Source organism: Merops nubicus, unplaced genomic scaffold (genome assembly GCF_000691845.1).
Source record: "Merops nubicus isolate BGI_N331 unplaced genomic scaffold, ASM69184v1 scaffold4859, whole genome shotgun sequence".
Classification (NCBI taxonomy): Eukaryota; Metazoa; Chordata; class Aves; order Coraciiformes; family Meropidae; genus Merops; species Merops nubicus.
In genome coordinates this window covers 23,091-41,784 of record NW_008630034.1, presented here as the reverse complement: position 1 = coordinate 41,784, position 18,694 = coordinate 23,091, and the positions used below count along the sequence as shown (strand labels likewise).

Sequence of the window (18,694 nt, the reverse complement as noted above, 5' to 3'; positions counted from 1 at the left end):
ACATGTGAAAGCTTTTGAAGTTTGGAACTAGAACCCTTTTAAGGTAAATTAGCATGTAGCAAAAGCATTGAGCATCTTTCCATTAGCTTCACTGCACATTTTAGATTGAATTCTTTGCTTATATCATCTGTATTCTTTCATATGAATCGTAGGGAAAAAAGGAAGAATAAATTTGATAGCAGAATAATTTGCCATCCTTCTCATATTATAATGATTTATTAGGTTCCTACCATCTCCTAAAATTAAAACTATATTTTAGCATTACTATGCAGTGCAACCAACAATAAACTAGACAAGGGAGATACAAATCTTAAACTGCATATGAAAATGAAATAATGACTGAACAGAGAAAGCGCTTTTAAATTGTAAAGATCAAATCATTGCTGGCATCAAATACATATGACATATAATCAAAGCCATAATCTTGCAGATACACAAATATGTGTAAAACAGATTTTAAAACCCCTAATAAACTGAATGGTATTAAAAACCTAAAATGAAAGCAAGGATATTGACCTGTATAAGACCAGACCACCACTGAAGCGAACTGGAAAAGGTCTGAAGCATGGTAAACTAAACGTGCTTTATTATTCCCATGGTCTAGAGATGCAAGCCTGAATTTTTAAAGCATAAACAAATAAAGATTATATTTATAGCAAATAATTTGTATCTACCCTGTCTAAGTCAGATGCCATTTGCTATCTGGGGTTGAAAAGATGCTAGTTTGTGACATTGGTATAGTCCAAATTTTTTACAAGTTCTTTAACCCTTGGTGTCAGAAAACTAGTAATCTGAAGGCATAGCTATTTAAACCAATGGATGATATAATAAAAAGAAAAGATCCATGGAAGCATGTGTATTTAGGCTGAATTTTAGAAGAAGTAATGAGATTCTAGCCCTTTTGTATGTCAACAACACACTGTTTGTTTTATAGGGAAGACAAGAAGACTCCGACAAACAATATATTAAAGTTATCTCTTGAGCTCTTGTTCAGAACAAATTACTACAACAATAAATAAGCAATATCTAGGCAATTGTTTATTCTTGACAGGAATATAAGGTTACTTGTCCTTAGGTTTGTATGTTAGGCACAACTTAGCTATCCAATTCCAAAAATGTTCATTCCTTTCTTCAAGATGGAAGCCTAATATTGGTAAACTGGTGTCTGCTTACTGTACTTGTGATTCAAATAGGTGCAAAATACATTTTATTTTTGTAAACACAGTTTCAGTTAATTAAATTAACACTTCTTCAATATAAAATAAAAATATCTGGTATGATTTGCAGAAATCTGTTTTCTGTTTTTCCCAGCAATACCTTAATTTTTACTGCGTTTACTCCAGCCTCTTTGAATCATGGTTGGAAAGTAAATTTAGGCTTAAGGGTATCTTTAAAACTCATTTTTGTGTTCAGAGGTAGGGTTGTTGGAGGATATACATTTGTACATCAAGTTCAAAGTTTAAAAATGCTAAGCATGCACAGGCAAATCTTATGAGCAATAGCACTCCTGCTTCCAGCTTTCTTATATCTTGCACATAGGACAAAAAAAATTGCAATAAATGAATTCGTTCAATGAAACAGTTTCCATCTGATTTCCCAAATACAATAGGTGTTTTGGATAGTGACTGACCATGAGCTCTCATTCTATCAGTCAAGTTAATTAAATTCTAAAATTCTGGGCTGTGAACAGGTTTGGATGGGGCCGCAGCCTGAGTGAGTGACACGCACACTAACATAGACATCAGCAGGTTTTGCCAGCACATTATGATGGTGTGAGCTGATGTCCTCTAGTTCACCTTCACCATCAGTGATTCCACAGCTCAGGTCTCGTCTAGAGTTCTTCGAGTGGACATCAGACATTTAGAAGGCAGAACATGTGGATACCTCTATTGACAAAGTTACCCAGCTTTGAGTAGATTTATTGATAACATCTTGACTGTCAGATACATGGTAGAAAATAAGACAGTTTATCTGAGCTGTTCAATTTAGATATTTCATAAAGAGCCTGCCAAGACATCGACTTTTCCTGGCAGATGAGATATTGTAGCAATCCCTCTCTGGAAAGCTGTGTAATACAACATTGTGGTGTTATTCATTAGAAATGAGACAGATTAAAATCTGATCACAGAAGGAAAGCTCTGCAGACTGGGAAGGGAAACAAAGAAACAAAATAAATAAATAAATAAATAAATAAACCAAACAAACCTGCCTATTCCAGCATAATGTGCATCACTCAACAACCCTGAAAAGGCTGAAGAGTGCCTCAGATCTACAGCTGTTAGAAATGGCAGTAGAGGAGACAAGTTGTTCTTCAACCCTCAGTAGAGGATCTTAGATGTCTTGATCCTCACTGTCTTCAGGGTTTATACTACGCAGCTACCAGCAGTACCATAGACACTATATTTAGTGGAAGAATAATATCCTCACCTATATGAAAGAAAGAAGTGAGCAAGAGCATCGTTCATTTTTGAGATTGTGCTATAGACTGCATTTATAAAACATGTTTTTATGGAGAGTCCACCACAACTGTGGATAAATGAAATATAAGTGTTCTTCATTTTCTTGTTTGAACTTTAGTCCATATGGGAACATATGTATTGCTTACTGAGGGGCAAAGTTTAAATGCTGATATTGCTACTCTAATCTCTAAGAAGAGTAAATATGACAGCTCACCATCTGGCAAATGGTCTAAACATTGGTCTTTTTATGTAAGTGCAGTTTTGGGAGTTGCCTTCCCCCTGGGATGTTTTTAATCATCTCATAGATCACTTGCCTAGTTCCATGAATTAAAAACTCTTCTGTCAAATATGCTTTAGCTCCATCGAAGCAATTTAACAGTTCTGTGAGAGAATATTTGACACTTGCTGGGATCCAGTAGGTGACTTCTTTGATCCCTGAAAGAGAGTTACACTGTGTTAACTTGTGTCAGTCCCAGAAGAGTTGATGTAAAGGAATATCTTGTCAGGAAATCATACTGGTTGATAGCCAGTTAACAGTGTAACTGAAGGAGGAAAAAAATTATGTCCCAGCAAGCATATAATGTATCTCTTTGCATAAGACTATAATGTGGACATATATCCTGACCTGTGGGTGCTGACATAAACCCATCTCTGTTAAACTTCATTATCCACCCAGGTAAAATCTCTGCAAGGGATTTGAGCTATGTCCTGTGTGAATTCGAAGCTTTAGTCTCTCTTAGGCAGGACAAAGCCAGCAGACTCAAACCTAGCATCAAAGAGATGCTTATTTACCATCTTGAATGCAATTCTTCAGGAACAAATTTGGGAAAAATGTGAAAGGGGATGCAAAAAGCAGAGTTGGGCGGATGAAGGTTTACTGAGGAGTATGTCATTGGCAGAGGAAAAAGGCTATGCGCCAAAGAGGAAAAGACATTTTACAGACATTCCTAAATTAGTTCCTTCTATGTGTCCAAGTCTCATTCTGGATCTTCATCCCAGTCTAAAGCTCCTTGCTTACTCAATGCTATGTTCTGCTTCTGTTACTTCTCATCACCCTCTGAGTATCTTTGTCTAGATTGTGTACCGTTTTCCTCTGGGCTTTCTGTGATTGTGTTTGTTCTAACACCAGTTATTTGTTAAACTTCCTCTTTGCCATACCCTTAAAAAGTCCTAAGTCTCCCTCCTAAGCTTTTTATTCAATAATGGTCTTAATCCTGCCGCTACCTTCCCAGCTGTTTGCTCCATCTTTGCCTAAAAAGTTTAAATACTTATTACTCAAATTCCTATTGGGTCTGTCTCTCCTTCCCATGTGCCCTCTTTTTTCTCACTGGATCCTACCTCCAGTCATTTTATTTACTGACTCCCAGCATTATTTTCTTGTATCCATATCTTGCCAGTGCTGAGCATATGTAAATTCTGATTTTCCGCACTGCTTAAAGGATTAATACCTGCAGAAACGTGGAGGAGAACTGGGGATTCATATTTCTGTCAGAGAAACCTCCTTTTTCTTAGCATATTGCCCGCAATAAAAAACTTGCAAAATAACATTATTAAGGTTATAACTTTTAAATCTTTGGAAAAAAAAATCAGAATCAACTTTCTTCTGCTACTCTTCAGTGGCAAAATGCTTGAAATGGCGGACTCATAACTTACACTTTCATAGGTGATAACAGAACGTCTTTTGATCTTCTTCATTCAGTTTGTGGTTGTATACCATCTAAATCTTGTAATGAATGCAGAGATGTTAGTGTCCTTCTTCAAAACCAGTAATTTATATGTTAACATGAAAACGAAGTAATTTAGGAAAAAGAACATCTGGGTATTTCATCTTGGCTCAATCATACATCCCAAGGATGACAGGAAGATAAGAGATTGTCAAGTTCTAGAGCCACAGCTTATGTTTGAGATTGAGTCATGAAGCTTTCAAGCTAAGCATCAGGGATTCTTGAGAACTTGGTTTGGATGTGCTTCTCATACTTAGCAGATTTCCTGCTCTGGCATTGGAAGCTTGGCTCATACTGGAAGGGAAGATTCCTGCCTGACAGAAAAACTAACTTCTTGAATCCTTATTCAGATATTTAGATGGTCAGATGTTCAGAACTGGGATCTCCTGGACAAGTCAGTAAAGACACACATTTGCTTGGGTGCCTGAACAAGAGCAGAACACGTTTGAAAATAGGATTGACTGCCAATAGTAAAATGAGTGGTCTACTATGCCTTGGGTGAAAAGCATTTTCAAGATGAGTTTCTCATGTGCCTGCTTGCTTTATAGACTAAAGGAGTTGTAGAGCCAGCCACATACTCATGTGGCTGAATGTACAGGATTTGGGTCTGAGTGCTATTGTCAAACTAATTGCACAATGATATTATATCAGATAATCCTTGCATACAGTAAGGCTGTTAAAATTAGAGGGTATTTCTGAGAAAAAAAATAGGCTGGATTTAGTTCTTGTAGTGCTCTACAGGAAAAGAACAGTCATTGTGGGAAATGTACTGTGGTTTATGGGATAGTCAGGTAGAAGCAATGTTTTAAGGGATGGCACCATGCACCACGGAGACTACAACCTGTCTGAAGGCTGCAGCACAGCCCGCGGGCAGCAATACTGCGTATGGGCTGCTGGGCTCTGCCCCACTTGCTGCCTACGGGCTCTGGTGCTCACAAACTAGCAGGCCACACATTTGTTGGTTTGGTTTGATTTTGTTGTGTTTGTGGTTTTTTTTTTTTATTTTATTCACTTTATTATAAAATGAAAAGGATTTTTTATAAATTCAAGACTATGTTTAATAATTAGGTGCTGTGTCATTTATTTTTTTGTCCAAACTCTACTACTCTTTTTTCAAATATCAAATCTGCATTTTTATGTTCAAAGAGGTCAAGCAACTCAGATTCAGAGTTCCAAGAATGACCAAAATTATTTTCAAAATGTGAAAATAGAAACAATGGATCAGAAGGGGTTTTTTTTTAGGAATTTGCATAATTCCTAAAACTACTTGTTGACCTTTCAAAAACTGTAATACTATTGCTGCAATGTATGTAATTTGTTTATTTAGTTTCATGTGACCTTGTTAGATTTGCTTAAAAATAATCTGATCTACTTCAGTAAGACTTACATTACTTTATGAATCTATGGCTAAATATAAAATTAAAAAGAAGTAGCCTTATTGAAAATGCACAGATTGAGAATGAGCAAAGCATATTATGTTCTTTCTGACTTTAACCATGCTAAGAGTGGTACTAGATTCATGCATTGAATTGCAGAAGCATTGTAGTGTCTTGTACTGTCCATCATAATATTTCTGCTGAACAGGAAATAAACATTGAAATTATCTAAATGGAAATCTTTGATAAATTGATTTAATTAAAACTGAAATGTTTGTTGCCACTGAAGCTCATACTGAATCATCTGTTTATTTTTTCCTTGGGGAGGGAAAGTGCTATTAGTAATTCTAAACAAGTGTTTTACAAAAGAAATAAAACATCAAATTTGCTCAAACTTTTGCAGAGAGCTCGGCTTTTGTGCAAAATGAAAGGTAATATTAAGTCATAAAATCTGTCTGTTCTGTGTTTTATAGATGTTAACAGCGATTTTTCACATGAGAAAAAAGCTAGCCTTGTTTCTGAAGAAATATTTTCCTGCATATGGTCCTGAATTTAGGAGTATTTTCTTAATATGTTTCCAAGTATGAAAGTAAAATGATCTCTTTTTACTTCAGTCATAGATTCTTAAAGTGTGATTATTTTTTTTTAATGTGTGGAGGTGGGAGGAAGAAGGAGAGGTGAGATTGACAATGTGTTATAGTGACTGTGGAGAAGATGTTGTATGAGTAAAACCTTTAAAAAAAACTAAAGTGAGCATAATATCAAGGCATTTTATCCCACAGATCTCCAGTCTCTTAACTTTATAGCACTAATTCATGTAAGCAGGGAAAAGCATATAATTTCAGCTGGTTTTAATATGCAAAATTTTAAAAGAAATCTTGCGATGGATCAAAAAGAATATTTCATATTTTAGTGTTATTGAGTAGTAATAGTTGATGAGATAAACATTACAGTTTTATTCCCACTGCTGTTGCTTAATGTGTTCTTCAAACACCTCAGCTGCTGTCTTGCAGTATTTCAAGTTCTTGAACTCCAGGAAAATGGAATACTTCTGAATTCATTCTACTGTTGGCAGCTGTAATCTGTGCTGACTCTCTACATGATTTGAAGGGCCAACTGAAGTGGTTTCTTGAAAGGCTGTGCCTGTATTTAACTGCCACGTATTTTGTTCAATCTGCAGGGTAATGATGTTCGGATAATCCTTGGCCAGTTTGATGAGGAAATGGCTGTGAAAGTTTTCTGCTGTGTAAGTAAATATATTTAATTGCATATCAGAATAAAGAATGTGTTACTTCTGAATAAAAAATAATCTGAGCGTGCACATTTCCTCATGGGGTTCAGCACTGTCAAGGTTTATATGCTAAAAGGAGGTTTCACATCCTTACCTCCATTTCTGATCCAATAAAATACTTTGTACTTGACTTCAGTGGAACTGAGGCATGGACTACATGGTTAGCTGCTTCTTATTGCTTTCCTGTATTGGAATTAAATGCCAAATTGAGCTTGAGCATTTCTGTTCATGTCAGATCCAGGGAAGCACTTGTATATGTAGCAGCAGATAGAGAACTGCAAGGTTTGTTGAAGAGTTGTATTCTGATGATAATGTCTGCACGTGCGTGGCTTTGCATGCTTTGCCTTGCCAGAAGGAGAAATTCAAGCAGTTCCTATATGTGCTAACTAGCCAGCCCTAGACATTTCTGACACTTAAAATGTTTCTAATTGTACAGTTGTCATTCATTTTTCACTGCTGTACATTTTACATATTTTACACAAAAGTGAATTTAGTTTGTAAAAGATAAAGGGGTTTTTTTGAGGTAAAAGAAATATGGTAGACCAGCATGCATAAAATTCCCTATCCTCACCATTTGTTTGTTTGTGTGAATGTGCTGCAAACGTGCACGGTGTGATTGCCATTGAAATAGGACTGAAATTTGGGTCTTTATTTGTACCTGCTAAAAAAAAACCCTAAAGTCCCAAACAGGCATTTTTTAGTAGCCTAAATTTTGTATTGGTATTGAATTCTTAGTTTAAATAGCTAGATTAATTCTGTATGACTTAAGAACACAATAAATATAATTGAAATATAATTGAAAAGCAATGATGATGATATCTGAGTTTCAGAGTGTGTTTTAGTGTTCACTTGGAGAGACTGTTACCTATCCAAGCAAAGAAAGGAAAGACAGAAGTTCAAAATCTGAAGTGCTACATGTGCCTCAGACACATGTGGGCTCATACTCAGCATCTGTCCCAGCTGCTGGCAAAATCTGGGAAGGAGACAGTAGAGTATATTTGGAAGGAACAAAATCTCTTTGCATTCAAAAGAAAATGTAAATGAGTATTTTCTTTTTCATTCTTCTAATCTCTGATAGGTCTTTGTATTTTTTTTTTGCTCTGGCTTTTAAATTGAATCAACAGAGATAGTCTCCCATTTTTCCATTCCTGGAAGAAGGAAAGGTTCTTCCACAGCCCAGCTCCTCCTCAGATCTCTTGTGATTGGGCTGCATGTCCTCAGCTGGGCACTCCTAATCAGAAATGTCTTCCAATGTAAGACAAGAGATTGGCCTCACTTATGCCACTACCCTTAGTATCTAGTTGCTTTCCTCTACAGATCTTCTCCATGTCTGTGTACATGTGAGGCCACTGAAGAAATCTGAGAAGACCTCAGAGGGGCAGGGTGTCCTCTTGTCTGGACCACTCTAGTTTGAAGGATTTCAGATGGGGGATGTCCCTTTTACCTAAATGCCCACTGAAGCTTCCTGTGGCAGTGGTTTGGTACTAACATGGGAAGTGTGCCTAACTCAGGGCAGTTTAAAGAGTGGTGGCTGATCTAAAGTACATTAGTGTCAAAAATAATAAGGTGTATTTTTATGGAGCCTGGAGAAGTCTGAGAGACTGTGTATTTAGGCTTGTATAAATGTATTTATATGTTCAGCAGGAGACTTGAATGCAGGAGAGGGCAGTTCAAAATAGGTCATTTATACATTAATGCACTGCACTATGTCAGTAAGCTTGTTATTAGTCATAAAATATATTGTTGGCTCATGCACTCCTACAGCTATGTGTCTAAGGGCACAATAATTTACATATGTCAAATTTTTTAACCCCCTTCCCCAGGTGTATCTTCAGACAAGTTTCACTTGTGATTCCCTGTTATATTTTGCGAGGTGGTTGACGTCACCCAGAAAAAGGCCTTGAGTTTGTTAAAAGAAGGTGCTATGGTGCTAGTGCAAGATATTTTTTTATTTTATTTTATTTTATTTTGACTGTGGTTATAACCAGAATATTATTTGCTAATGATTTATGTAGGTAGGAAGAATGTCTGAAGTCTGCCTCAGTTTTCTGTCTGGATTCAACAATCATGTGCTGTGAGGTTTCCTCAGGATATCCATTGGAGTTTATATAGAATCATAGAATCATTTATTTTGGAAAAGACCTTTAAGATCAAGTTCAACTGCAAACCTAGCACTGCCAAGTCCCACTAAATCATGTCCTTTAGTGCCATATCTAAATGTCTTTTAAATACCTCCAGGAATGCTGACTCCACCACTTCCCTGGGCAGCCTGTTCCAGTGCTTAACAACTCTTTCAGGGGAGAAATTTTGCCTGATATTCAACCTAAACCTTCCCTGGTGGAACTTGAGGCTCTTTCCAGTCACTTGTTACTTGTGAGAAGAAACAGACCCCTATGTTGCTACAACTTCCTTTCAGGTAGTTTTAGAAGGTCATACGGTCTCTTTCCAGCCTTCTTTTTCTGCACACATGCACACACACACACGTAATTTAGTGGCAAAATTTAAAACATCACAGGACTAATTCAAGTCAAAGCAAATGTTAGCAGGTGTTTCCTACAATGATTTAAATAAGCTTAGCTATTAATTTAACACTAGTGTTGAAACCAGCAATTTTCATTCTATGGGAAATCTTAGCTTTCTGCTGTTATTTTCACTGCAGTGGGATGAATGTGATAGTTTTCATGGAATAGAAATCAGGGTGTTTTGCTCAAAACTTAACACCTCAACAATCAAACTGGTCAACTGTATTGGGTAGACATCGTCTCTTTTTAATTTGAAATTTCATTAATGTGACATTACATCTTCCCAAAAACTTCAGTTTTGCAGAAAATTTTATTTTTTAAAAAAATGTTAGTGGGACTTTTTCCAGTGTATTTTCTTTAATCCATAGAGATAATGCAGTATCACCATTTACACATCAAGACTGATGTCTGGCTGATACAATTATCTGTCTGAAGACAGTTAATGAATATGACTAACACATAGGTCACTGCACGACCTCTAGGTGGTTCTTTCAGCAAACATTTAACAGTGACTAAAGCCAGGCTTAATCAGCGTGGTTTATACAAAAGGACTAGACTCTGTTCTCCTTGAGCTGATAGATTTTTTCTGCTGAATGTCCACCTTGGAGTTAAAGGCACTATTGATTTTTAATGAGAAACAGATGCAGGTTCGTTGCAATTCAGAAGTCTACATCCTTGGAGGGGTGGGAAATAGGATGTGTCCACGCCGACATGATGAAAACATGACAGAAATTCAGTGGTGGTAACGTTTAACAAGCCTGTTACACAAACTGCTGGTAACTGTTTACTACACGTAGAAAGATCTCTTACAGAAGTTTCTTTGTTATAAATAAGAATCTCTTTATGGATTCAAACAAGAATCACAGAATGTTAGAGGTTGGAAGGGACCTCTGGAGATCATCAAGTCCAACCCCCCTGCCAGAGCAGGACCATCTAGTCTAGGGCAGATCACACAGAAACACATCCAGATGGGTCTTAAAATTGTCTCTAAGGAAGGAGACTCCACAACCTCCCTGGGGAGCCTGTTCCAGTGCTCTGGAAGCCTTACAGTAAAGAAGTTCGTCCTCATGTTGAGGTGGAACTTTCTGTGCTCCAGCTTGTATCCATTGTCCTATTGCAGGGCATAAGTGAAAAGAGGTAGCCCTTTTCTTCTTGAAGAATGAAAAGTTTTTTTAAAAATTAAAAAATTCAGTCTCACAGGTTGTCAAGGTTTTGTGTAAAAGATGTCCAGGACAGTTTCCTGTCTGGCTGACAGCAGTTTGAGACTTTGCAGCCTAGTTACAGTATGCAGGAAAGATTAGGGAATATATATGAATATGCTGCTCTGATTGTACAAAGCACATGTAAACCTTCTTTGTCTTGCTCTTGTATGCCAACAGATCTTCCCCTTAGAAACTAAAACCTGTAAAAAGTGGTTTTCAAAGAGTTCCATAAAGATCCACATATTTAAAGGAAATGTGTTTTTTTCAGCATCAAAATAATCTCCATTTAGCAGAATTAACAGGGAGGAAATGGTGGCAAAAGTATTTTTTTTAAGTCTTCTGGAATTCAAACACTGAAATGCCTGAACTGTACTGTCACTAGAAAAACTACTGCACGGTCACAGTTTTGTGGTGCTGATTTTGCTCCTTCTGTATTCCCCAGATTACCCTTCAAGCCCTATCACATACATAAGATCTCAACTGAAGAGCTGGGTTGGGTTTTTTTGTTTGTTTTTTTTTAAACCAAATTCTTGCAGGAAAGTGAAAGTTTCAGTGCAACCTTGTTGGGAATGATCCCTTGTTTCCGGGATTAAATTTCTGGCTATTTTGAAACTTCCTATTTTCAGCACATATCCCAGAACCTTTACAGATTATGCAGGAAATGGGCTTAAATGCTTGTGCAAACAGCAAACTTCCAACAGCTCCGATTTCAGAATAGTTCACATCCAGTACTTTATTGCAACCCATGATCTGATACTTTAACCTTTATAGTGCAGGAGAAGCTACAGAAGATTGTCCTTCTCTGACAGCAATATTCTGTGTCAGTTTGGGTCTTCAGTGATTTGAAGACTGTCAAATAAAAGACACTGTATCACTGAAAGATCTTGAATAACCTAATTATGTAATGGAAACTCTTTTAGACATCAGGAAGTACTGCTGGATGGGGTTGCTGGTTTCCTTGCAGGTGGACATGGGTTGCAGTGTCACCACAGCTGTACAGGAGTGGAAATGGGCAGGACGGCAAAAGCAGATGTGTTTCTGGAAGAGTAGAATAAATGAGCAAGAGAAAGACAAACAATTTATGTGGATTGTGGAATAACAAAGATATGAGATGCAAGGCAATGGGTTTCAGACAGGAGCACTTTCAAGCAGTTCTGTATACAAATGCATGAAATTTGATTTTAGCAGAACAAAAGCTCCTGCGACCAGGGGCCAAATAAATCTGCTTTGTGTGTAATACATTTATGAGTTGGCAAGATTATAATAGCCTTCACAGATTTAAAGCCCAATCTTAATTTGGGTATTAACGTATTTAGGAGGCTGTCCTATCTCAGTTTTTTTGCTATTCTTCTCTATTTATCTGGTAGGCTTTTGGTATCATCTTTGGGCTACTTTTCAAAACAGTTATGTTCTGAATGACTAATACGTCCTGTTTGCATTCTCATAATTTCCTCCTCCTGTAACATTTTCTGTGAAATGTAGTGGTTTTCCATTTAAGAGCTCTAAGATTGCACCATGTATTTCTAAAAAGTGGAAATTTTATCTTATGAGCATGTCTTGTATCTCCAGCATTGCTTGGATTAGAAGCTAAAGAGCCATGAAACATGCTGTTTTGAAATGTAGTCTGACTGAAATGTCAAAAGAAAAATATCTAGCTACAAGACAGTGAGAGAAACATCTAAGATAAAATTTGCTAATTTTATCCTAGAACACTCTTCATTGTCAATGGAATAGAATATCTGTTGTGAATACATCAGCTTTTAGGCACGAGCATATGTGCCTGACTAATAAGGCATTTCTGTTTCTTGTTACATGTATGTGCTACGTATTGAAAGGAGGTAACCATCATCTCAGTATCTTGGAGTAAAGTGGGCTGTATTCAGCACGCAAACTATATGGAATTTGACTTGAAGAAATTTGTTTCTGAAAAAAAAAGAAAACACTGAAATTTGCTTGCTTTATCAATTTATTCTTGATTAATGCTCCTCGGAATAAACTACTTAATGTCCCTGTGTTCCAAATTTTAGCACAGTCGTGTAATTCATATTTGCAACTTTGTGATTTGATAGTGCCTAGGATCCAAGATTTCTTGTTTAAACATATTTTGGTTTATGCAGTTGTTAGGATGATATTAGGATGATAATAATAGTTTAAACATGGTGGTCCTGCCACTCATGTAATAATGGTATTACGTAGAATTTTCTATGCAAAAGCTGAGACTTCTACCAGTGTTCTTCTTTATCTCCTCCAGTTTAAAATATAGTATTTTATTTTTCTGTTTTTGAATAGATGGTCCATTGAAAGCAAAATAGGCTTTAGTAAATTCTCTTCTCATGACTTGAATTTTTGAAGACGGGAATCTTGAAGAAAGGAGTCTTCATTATTAGCGAGTAGTTATTTTAAACTGTTCAAAATACTTGTGTATCCTTCAATTACACAATAATTTCATTAATAATGAAAAAAAAAAGTGAAGAGAAAGCAATTACTTTTATTTTTAATATGTCTATTACAATGTCTATTAGCTTTTCTGTTTTTCTTCCTTTATAGGCGTATGAAGAAGAAATGTATGGCAGCAAATATCAGTGGATTATTCCAGGGTGGTATGAAAACCTTTGGTGGGAGTCCTGGATTAATTCCTCACACTGTCTCAGCAAAAATCTTCTTGCAGCCATGGAAGGTTATATTGGAGTGGATTTTGAGCCTCTCAGCTCAAAAATTGAAAAGACCATATCAGGAAGGGTTAGTATTTTCCTTCCAACTATTTTATTATACCATCAACTGTCTCACCAGCATTATACCACCACTTGTCTCACCAGTGTCTTGACACAGCAAATCACCAAGGAGGGAAGTGAATCTAAAGGCTTCTTCTACAAAAACAGCTGGCAGTCGTCATAGTTAGTCTCATCCTTCCACTGATTTGCAGTTTTAAATATTTAGAAATCAATTCCAATTCTCTACAGGGTCCCTTGCAGTAAAAAAAAGCAGTAACGTCCCTTGCCTGAAAACTGTCCTCTCCTCTCTGTGTGAACATTGCAGTTAAATGACCAGTGAAGCTTGAATTACAGTCTGTGATATCATGTGCTGTGTCATGTGAAGTTGAATAGTTGAGCACAGAAACAGAAAACTTTTATGTTTAGCTGATTTCATTGGTGACTTGTGCCTCTCGGAACTAGGCCGCAGAGTGTGGGGCTTGTTTTAAATACACGAATATGCAGTGTTTCCATAAAGTACATAACATTTTATCGCAGACCAAATTAATGCAAACTCTGGCCCGTGAATAAAGATCTCTGATTTTGCTGCTTTTCCTCTTTTTTTCATCTGTCTTTCGTACCTTACCGAGTGAGCGTGGAAGGCATCTTTACAAAATGGTGGCTCGTCACAAGATGGCAAATCATAAAGAGCGTAGTAAACTTGTAAAACATAGACAAATTGCCATTCAGATAATTTCATATTAAGCAAATAGTTATTCAAGTGAAAGTTATTTGATTTCCATTGTCCTATAAAGTGTAATCAGATCGGTAATTTACAGACTCAGTCTCTGTTCTGATACGAGGGCTCACCAGTATGCCAGTGGCTGTGGCTGGACTGAAGCGTTTTGTACAAAACAGGCAGTTGTCCTTCATACAGAGAAGCAGAACAACTGCCTTTCAGTCTTCCTCCTAGGTCTCTCTCTCAGACTCACCATCAGTCTAGTAAGTCACGCAGCACATGTTTTTAAAATTTTTATTTCCTTTCTTAATTTCTGGTTTGGCAGCCTTTCCTGTGCTAGTCATGCATATCTCTAAATTGGAGAGTGCAGTTGATTTAGACGCAACTCTGTAAAATGTGAAGTACTGAAGTGAAACTGAAGTTTTCCTTCTCTGCAGACTCCACAACAGTATGAAGAGGAATACAATGCTAAGCGTGGTGATGGGCAATCCAGTAAATTTCATGGTTATGCCTATGATGGAATATGGGTGATAGCCAAGACCCTGCAGCGGGCAATGAAGTATCTGAATGCCACCAATAAGCACCAAAAAATTGAAGATTTTAACTACACAAATCACAAGCTTGGCAAAATTTTTCTGGACGCTATGAATGAAACCAGCTTCTTTGGAGTAACGGTAAGTCCTAAACAGATACTTGTTGGGTGGAGGAGGCTTGTGATTTTATGTCAATACTCCTGAAACAGAAACACAGTTGTACATGTCTTATATCTTCAGAGTTCTCACAGGTCTATTTTATCTTAAAAAATAATGTAGTTGCCTTGAGACCCTTGCTCATTAGCTGTTTTCTGATGCCAAGTGATGACACTGTATAGTTCCTGTTATCAGATTTTTAAGCATGAATGTAATCTGAATTAACTCAGAGTGGTCTCAAGGGAACCACAAGTGTTACAAGCTGCAGTGACCTTCTAAGTGACAGTTTTAGCAGTTGAGGAGTAGCTGGAATGTGATCTGAAAATACCTCCAATTTCCCTCCATCATTTATTCTTGGTAATAGGTTACATTACACTAACGTCTCCAGGTCTACTGCTGTACATCCTAGATATTCTTAGAATGTATTTCAGTTGCCATTTAAGGTTATTTATTTGTACATTTTCACAGTCAAATACAAAGCATGTTGACTGTGACTTAAGAAGAACTACTCGCATACAGTAATAACCTCATTCTGTTTTCAATTGCACCGTTGCAAATTTATAGTAAATTTCTTTTTTATTGACATTGTTTCTAGGTTTTAGCAGAGCAAAATGGGCAATCAGAGTGTGTCCCTAAAATGTCTTAATTGCTTAATTGTGTTTGACAACATTATTCAGAAGTTAATAGCACATATATGTTCAGGAGTCTGCAGAGCCACACTCCTTCACTGAGAGCTATGAGCAGACTCCTTTTCAGGGAGAATGATCTTCACAGTTCCCAACAGCAGCAAACAAGGAACCTATTGGGACACGTGTTGTTAAGCAGTGTGCTTGGGCTGAAACAAGGCTAGAGAAGGCAGTCAGAACTTTGAAGAAATGTGTATTTCAGCGGTGCACCGAGGGAGTGCTGTTAGGCAGCAGGAGCATGCAGAAGGTTGGCATTACTTCTGCCACCGTGCAGTAGCTTGTCAGATTCTGTCCTCATGATAATTTATATTGTCTTTGGTATCAGTGAACCTCAAAACATGTTGAAGTAGCAGAACTAAGATTGTCATACATGTCACAGAATGGTTCAAGGAGGAAATGCCTATGTTATAGATGTCAACAAATGCAGGGTCAACTTTTTGGTGGCCTTGTTAATTGCTGAAGAAGCTTATTTTTTGTTCACAGGACAATTGAAACTAATTTTTGACTTGTAAGTAAAAAAACAATTGAATTGGAAGACAACACTAGAATCTAGTTGGTAAAACTTTCAGTCAGTAAGCTGGACTTTCAGTCAGCTATGAGCTCTGTGATACTCAGACATCTCTGACCTGAGTTATTCCAAGTACAGTATCTCTTGATGTGATTGAAACTATATTGTTATGTAGTTCCTTGTTTCTCTTTCCCCTATTAGACTTTTTGCCTGCTGTTAGGCTTGACAGTTGATTATGGTAAAACTGATAGATTTTGTTGGCACTGCTTAATGGCTCCTCACTGTTCCCTACCCTAAAAAAGCCCCAAAACCTCTGAGACAAAGAAAACTCTTTTCTATTAGTTTCAGAGACACCAGCAAAACCTTACATATGAACCATATCCCTTTAGGAAGAGAATTAATCAGAGTTTCACCAGCCATATTCAGATGTGTTTACTTACTTTATTCCCTCAGGTATAATGTTTTTAAAAGAAATTAATGCCCGTTTATTCACTGCATGTAGCACTTGTGTGGGGTGCTTCGTAAAAAGTTTCTCTTTAAGATTGGCCTACTAACTCATCATGACAATGTACAACCCAAATCTGATATTTGCAGGGATCATGCTTCATATTCCTATAATACATTCACAAAAGCATTTTAGTCAGAAAAAATATGGAGAGAAGAAAAAAAGCTACACTTTCTTAGGATATAATTAGAACAAACAATACTCAAGTTTTTTGCAGGCAATGTTAAGAAGTAGAGTTTTATAGAAGATATTAAAAGTTTGGCACAGAAATGTTCAGAAAGTTGAAAGAACAGATTGATTCTTACCAGAAATATTTTTAAACTTTTTATTCTGCAGTCTAATAAATTGCTGTCATTTGTGACCTAATTTAAAACTTTCACTGGAACATAGGGTTTAGGTCATGGAGTGTCAAATCTCATTTTATTTTTTCTTTTTTCCAGAAAAGGTATTTTCATTTAAAAATGTTACAATTTATTTTAAAAGACTTATTCTAAACTGGAAAAGGTCATTCATTTGTTCTAGAGTGTCTATGCAAAATATATAAATAAAAAAAAAAAGAAGAAATAAAAGCAAAGACTAAGTCTTACCAATATTCAAAAACTCATTCAATGATAGAGTAAAATACATTGCTAATTATTATATTAGATGATAAGATAGGCAAGAAGCTGTAGATAAGTATTTAAAAATGCAACATCTATTAAGTAGAGGCATCATTCTTTAAGCTTTCTGTGCATATGATATCAGAAAAATGGCCATGTCATAAATAATAAATCCCTGTACCAAATTTTCATTTTCTTTGAAAGTATTTATAGTAAACCACAAAAAAAATTATAATCACCGTTGAGTGGTGTTTATCATGGAATTTTTTTAAACAATTCAAAAAGACTTTCTGGGAGTGACATGTGCTAGTTCCTGATTACACAGAATGTCATTTTTTCAAATTTCTTTTCTTTTTCCAATCCTTCTCCCCTGCCCCTTCCCAAGAGACAACATTTAGAAAACAGTTTAGGATATTGTCCAAAGACTTGACAGGACAAATCCTCTTTTTGTGCATCAGAAATTCAGTACATAGATGTTAATTATTCTAATTCTACTGTCAGAAATACATTGGAAAGAAAAATATAGTTATTCCTTAAACATTCCTGAAGGTTATGCTCTTTTTCTGGATTTTTTTGTTCTGTCTTAGCAAAATGGTTCCTTCTGTTATTTTTCCTTGATGCTTATCTGACTTATAGTCATGTTGATTGCCATATAATTTTCTTGTGTGTGTTTTTTCTTTTTTATATATAAAGCAGGGAAAAATATATTTGGTGTTTATCAGAAACCATTAATATAGTTATCTGCTAAACTTTTCCCAAAGGTAAAATGGGTACTGGCTAATAGGTACAAAAGTAGTTTGTGATGAGAAATGCATTATGAACAAACAAAAGACTTGCAGAGATGTTCCTACAGTTTTGTTAATCTAAATGTCCTAATTCTGCAGTCAGATCCTCTGATGTTGGTGGGTTTCAAATCAAGGAAGGCATTGCATGGTTGGAATGGTCCATCTGCAATGACCAGCTTTCAGGGCAGGAATCCTTTTGATTTGGGACTAGCTTGGCTTTCATGGTTTAAGTTTTTCTAATTCTTGCTTATCAGAGCACTTATTTTTTTAATGGGAAAGTTACTGAAACAAACAAAAAAAAAATCTCTTACAGGATTTTGGGCAATTTTTTTCCACTTAATCCAGATAAAGCCAGTTTTGTAAAGTGAGTGCAGCCATGCCACCCTAATGCTATTTGAACTGTCACATGCCTGTTTCACTGGTAAATGTATCCCTCTTCTCATGTAGTACACATTCTCTCTGATAACCTAAGTGTCAGAAAAAGAAAGATAAGAAAAGAAGTGCTCACACAATTTATTTTGACACAGTTTAGATGTCTGAGGAGTCCCCTTATGTAGCTGGTAGAGCCACTGGAGCTGATGTAGAGTCAAAGAATCTCCTGAAGTCCCTGTTGAAGTGTTACTACTTTGAATCAGTACAGAGTGATAAAGTGATGGGAAACAAAATTAGTATCTGGGATATGTATATATCAGCTTTTCACTTATACAGCAGTTTATAGTATATTACCTATAACATGCCCATCATGTATGTGTGGAAGCCAAAGAGAACTTTCCACAGAGCTAGAATAATTCTCCTAAAGCAAGATTGTTTGCCCAAATGATAAAAAAAAAAAAAAAAAGAAGAAAAGCAGAACTTTGTTTTGTATAATACTACCATAGAATCAGTTGTAGGCTTGATAATTAGTGAATAACTAGTGCTG

The 18,694-nt window shown here is 36.4% G+C and overlaps 1 protein-coding gene across 1 annotated transcript in view; it reads left to right on the top strand.

Moving 5' to 3' along the window:
• The window catches only part of LOC103779498 (gamma-aminobutyric acid type B receptor subunit 2-like), a gene marked incomplete at its 3' end in the record, with an annotated part of 71,192 nt that extends 56,515 nt beyond the window's left edge, over positions 1-14,677 (top strand). The window contains exons 4-6 of the mRNA XM_008947123.1: positions 6,740-6,805; positions 13,122-13,313; positions 14,441-14,677. Coding sequence (XP_008945371.1) covers positions 6,740-6,805; positions 13,122-13,313; positions 14,441-14,677 — 495 coding nt within the window. The remainder of the gene's footprint in view (positions 1-6,739; positions 6,806-13,121; positions 13,314-14,440) is intronic.
• Positions 14,678-18,694: the final 4,017 nt, after the last annotated feature.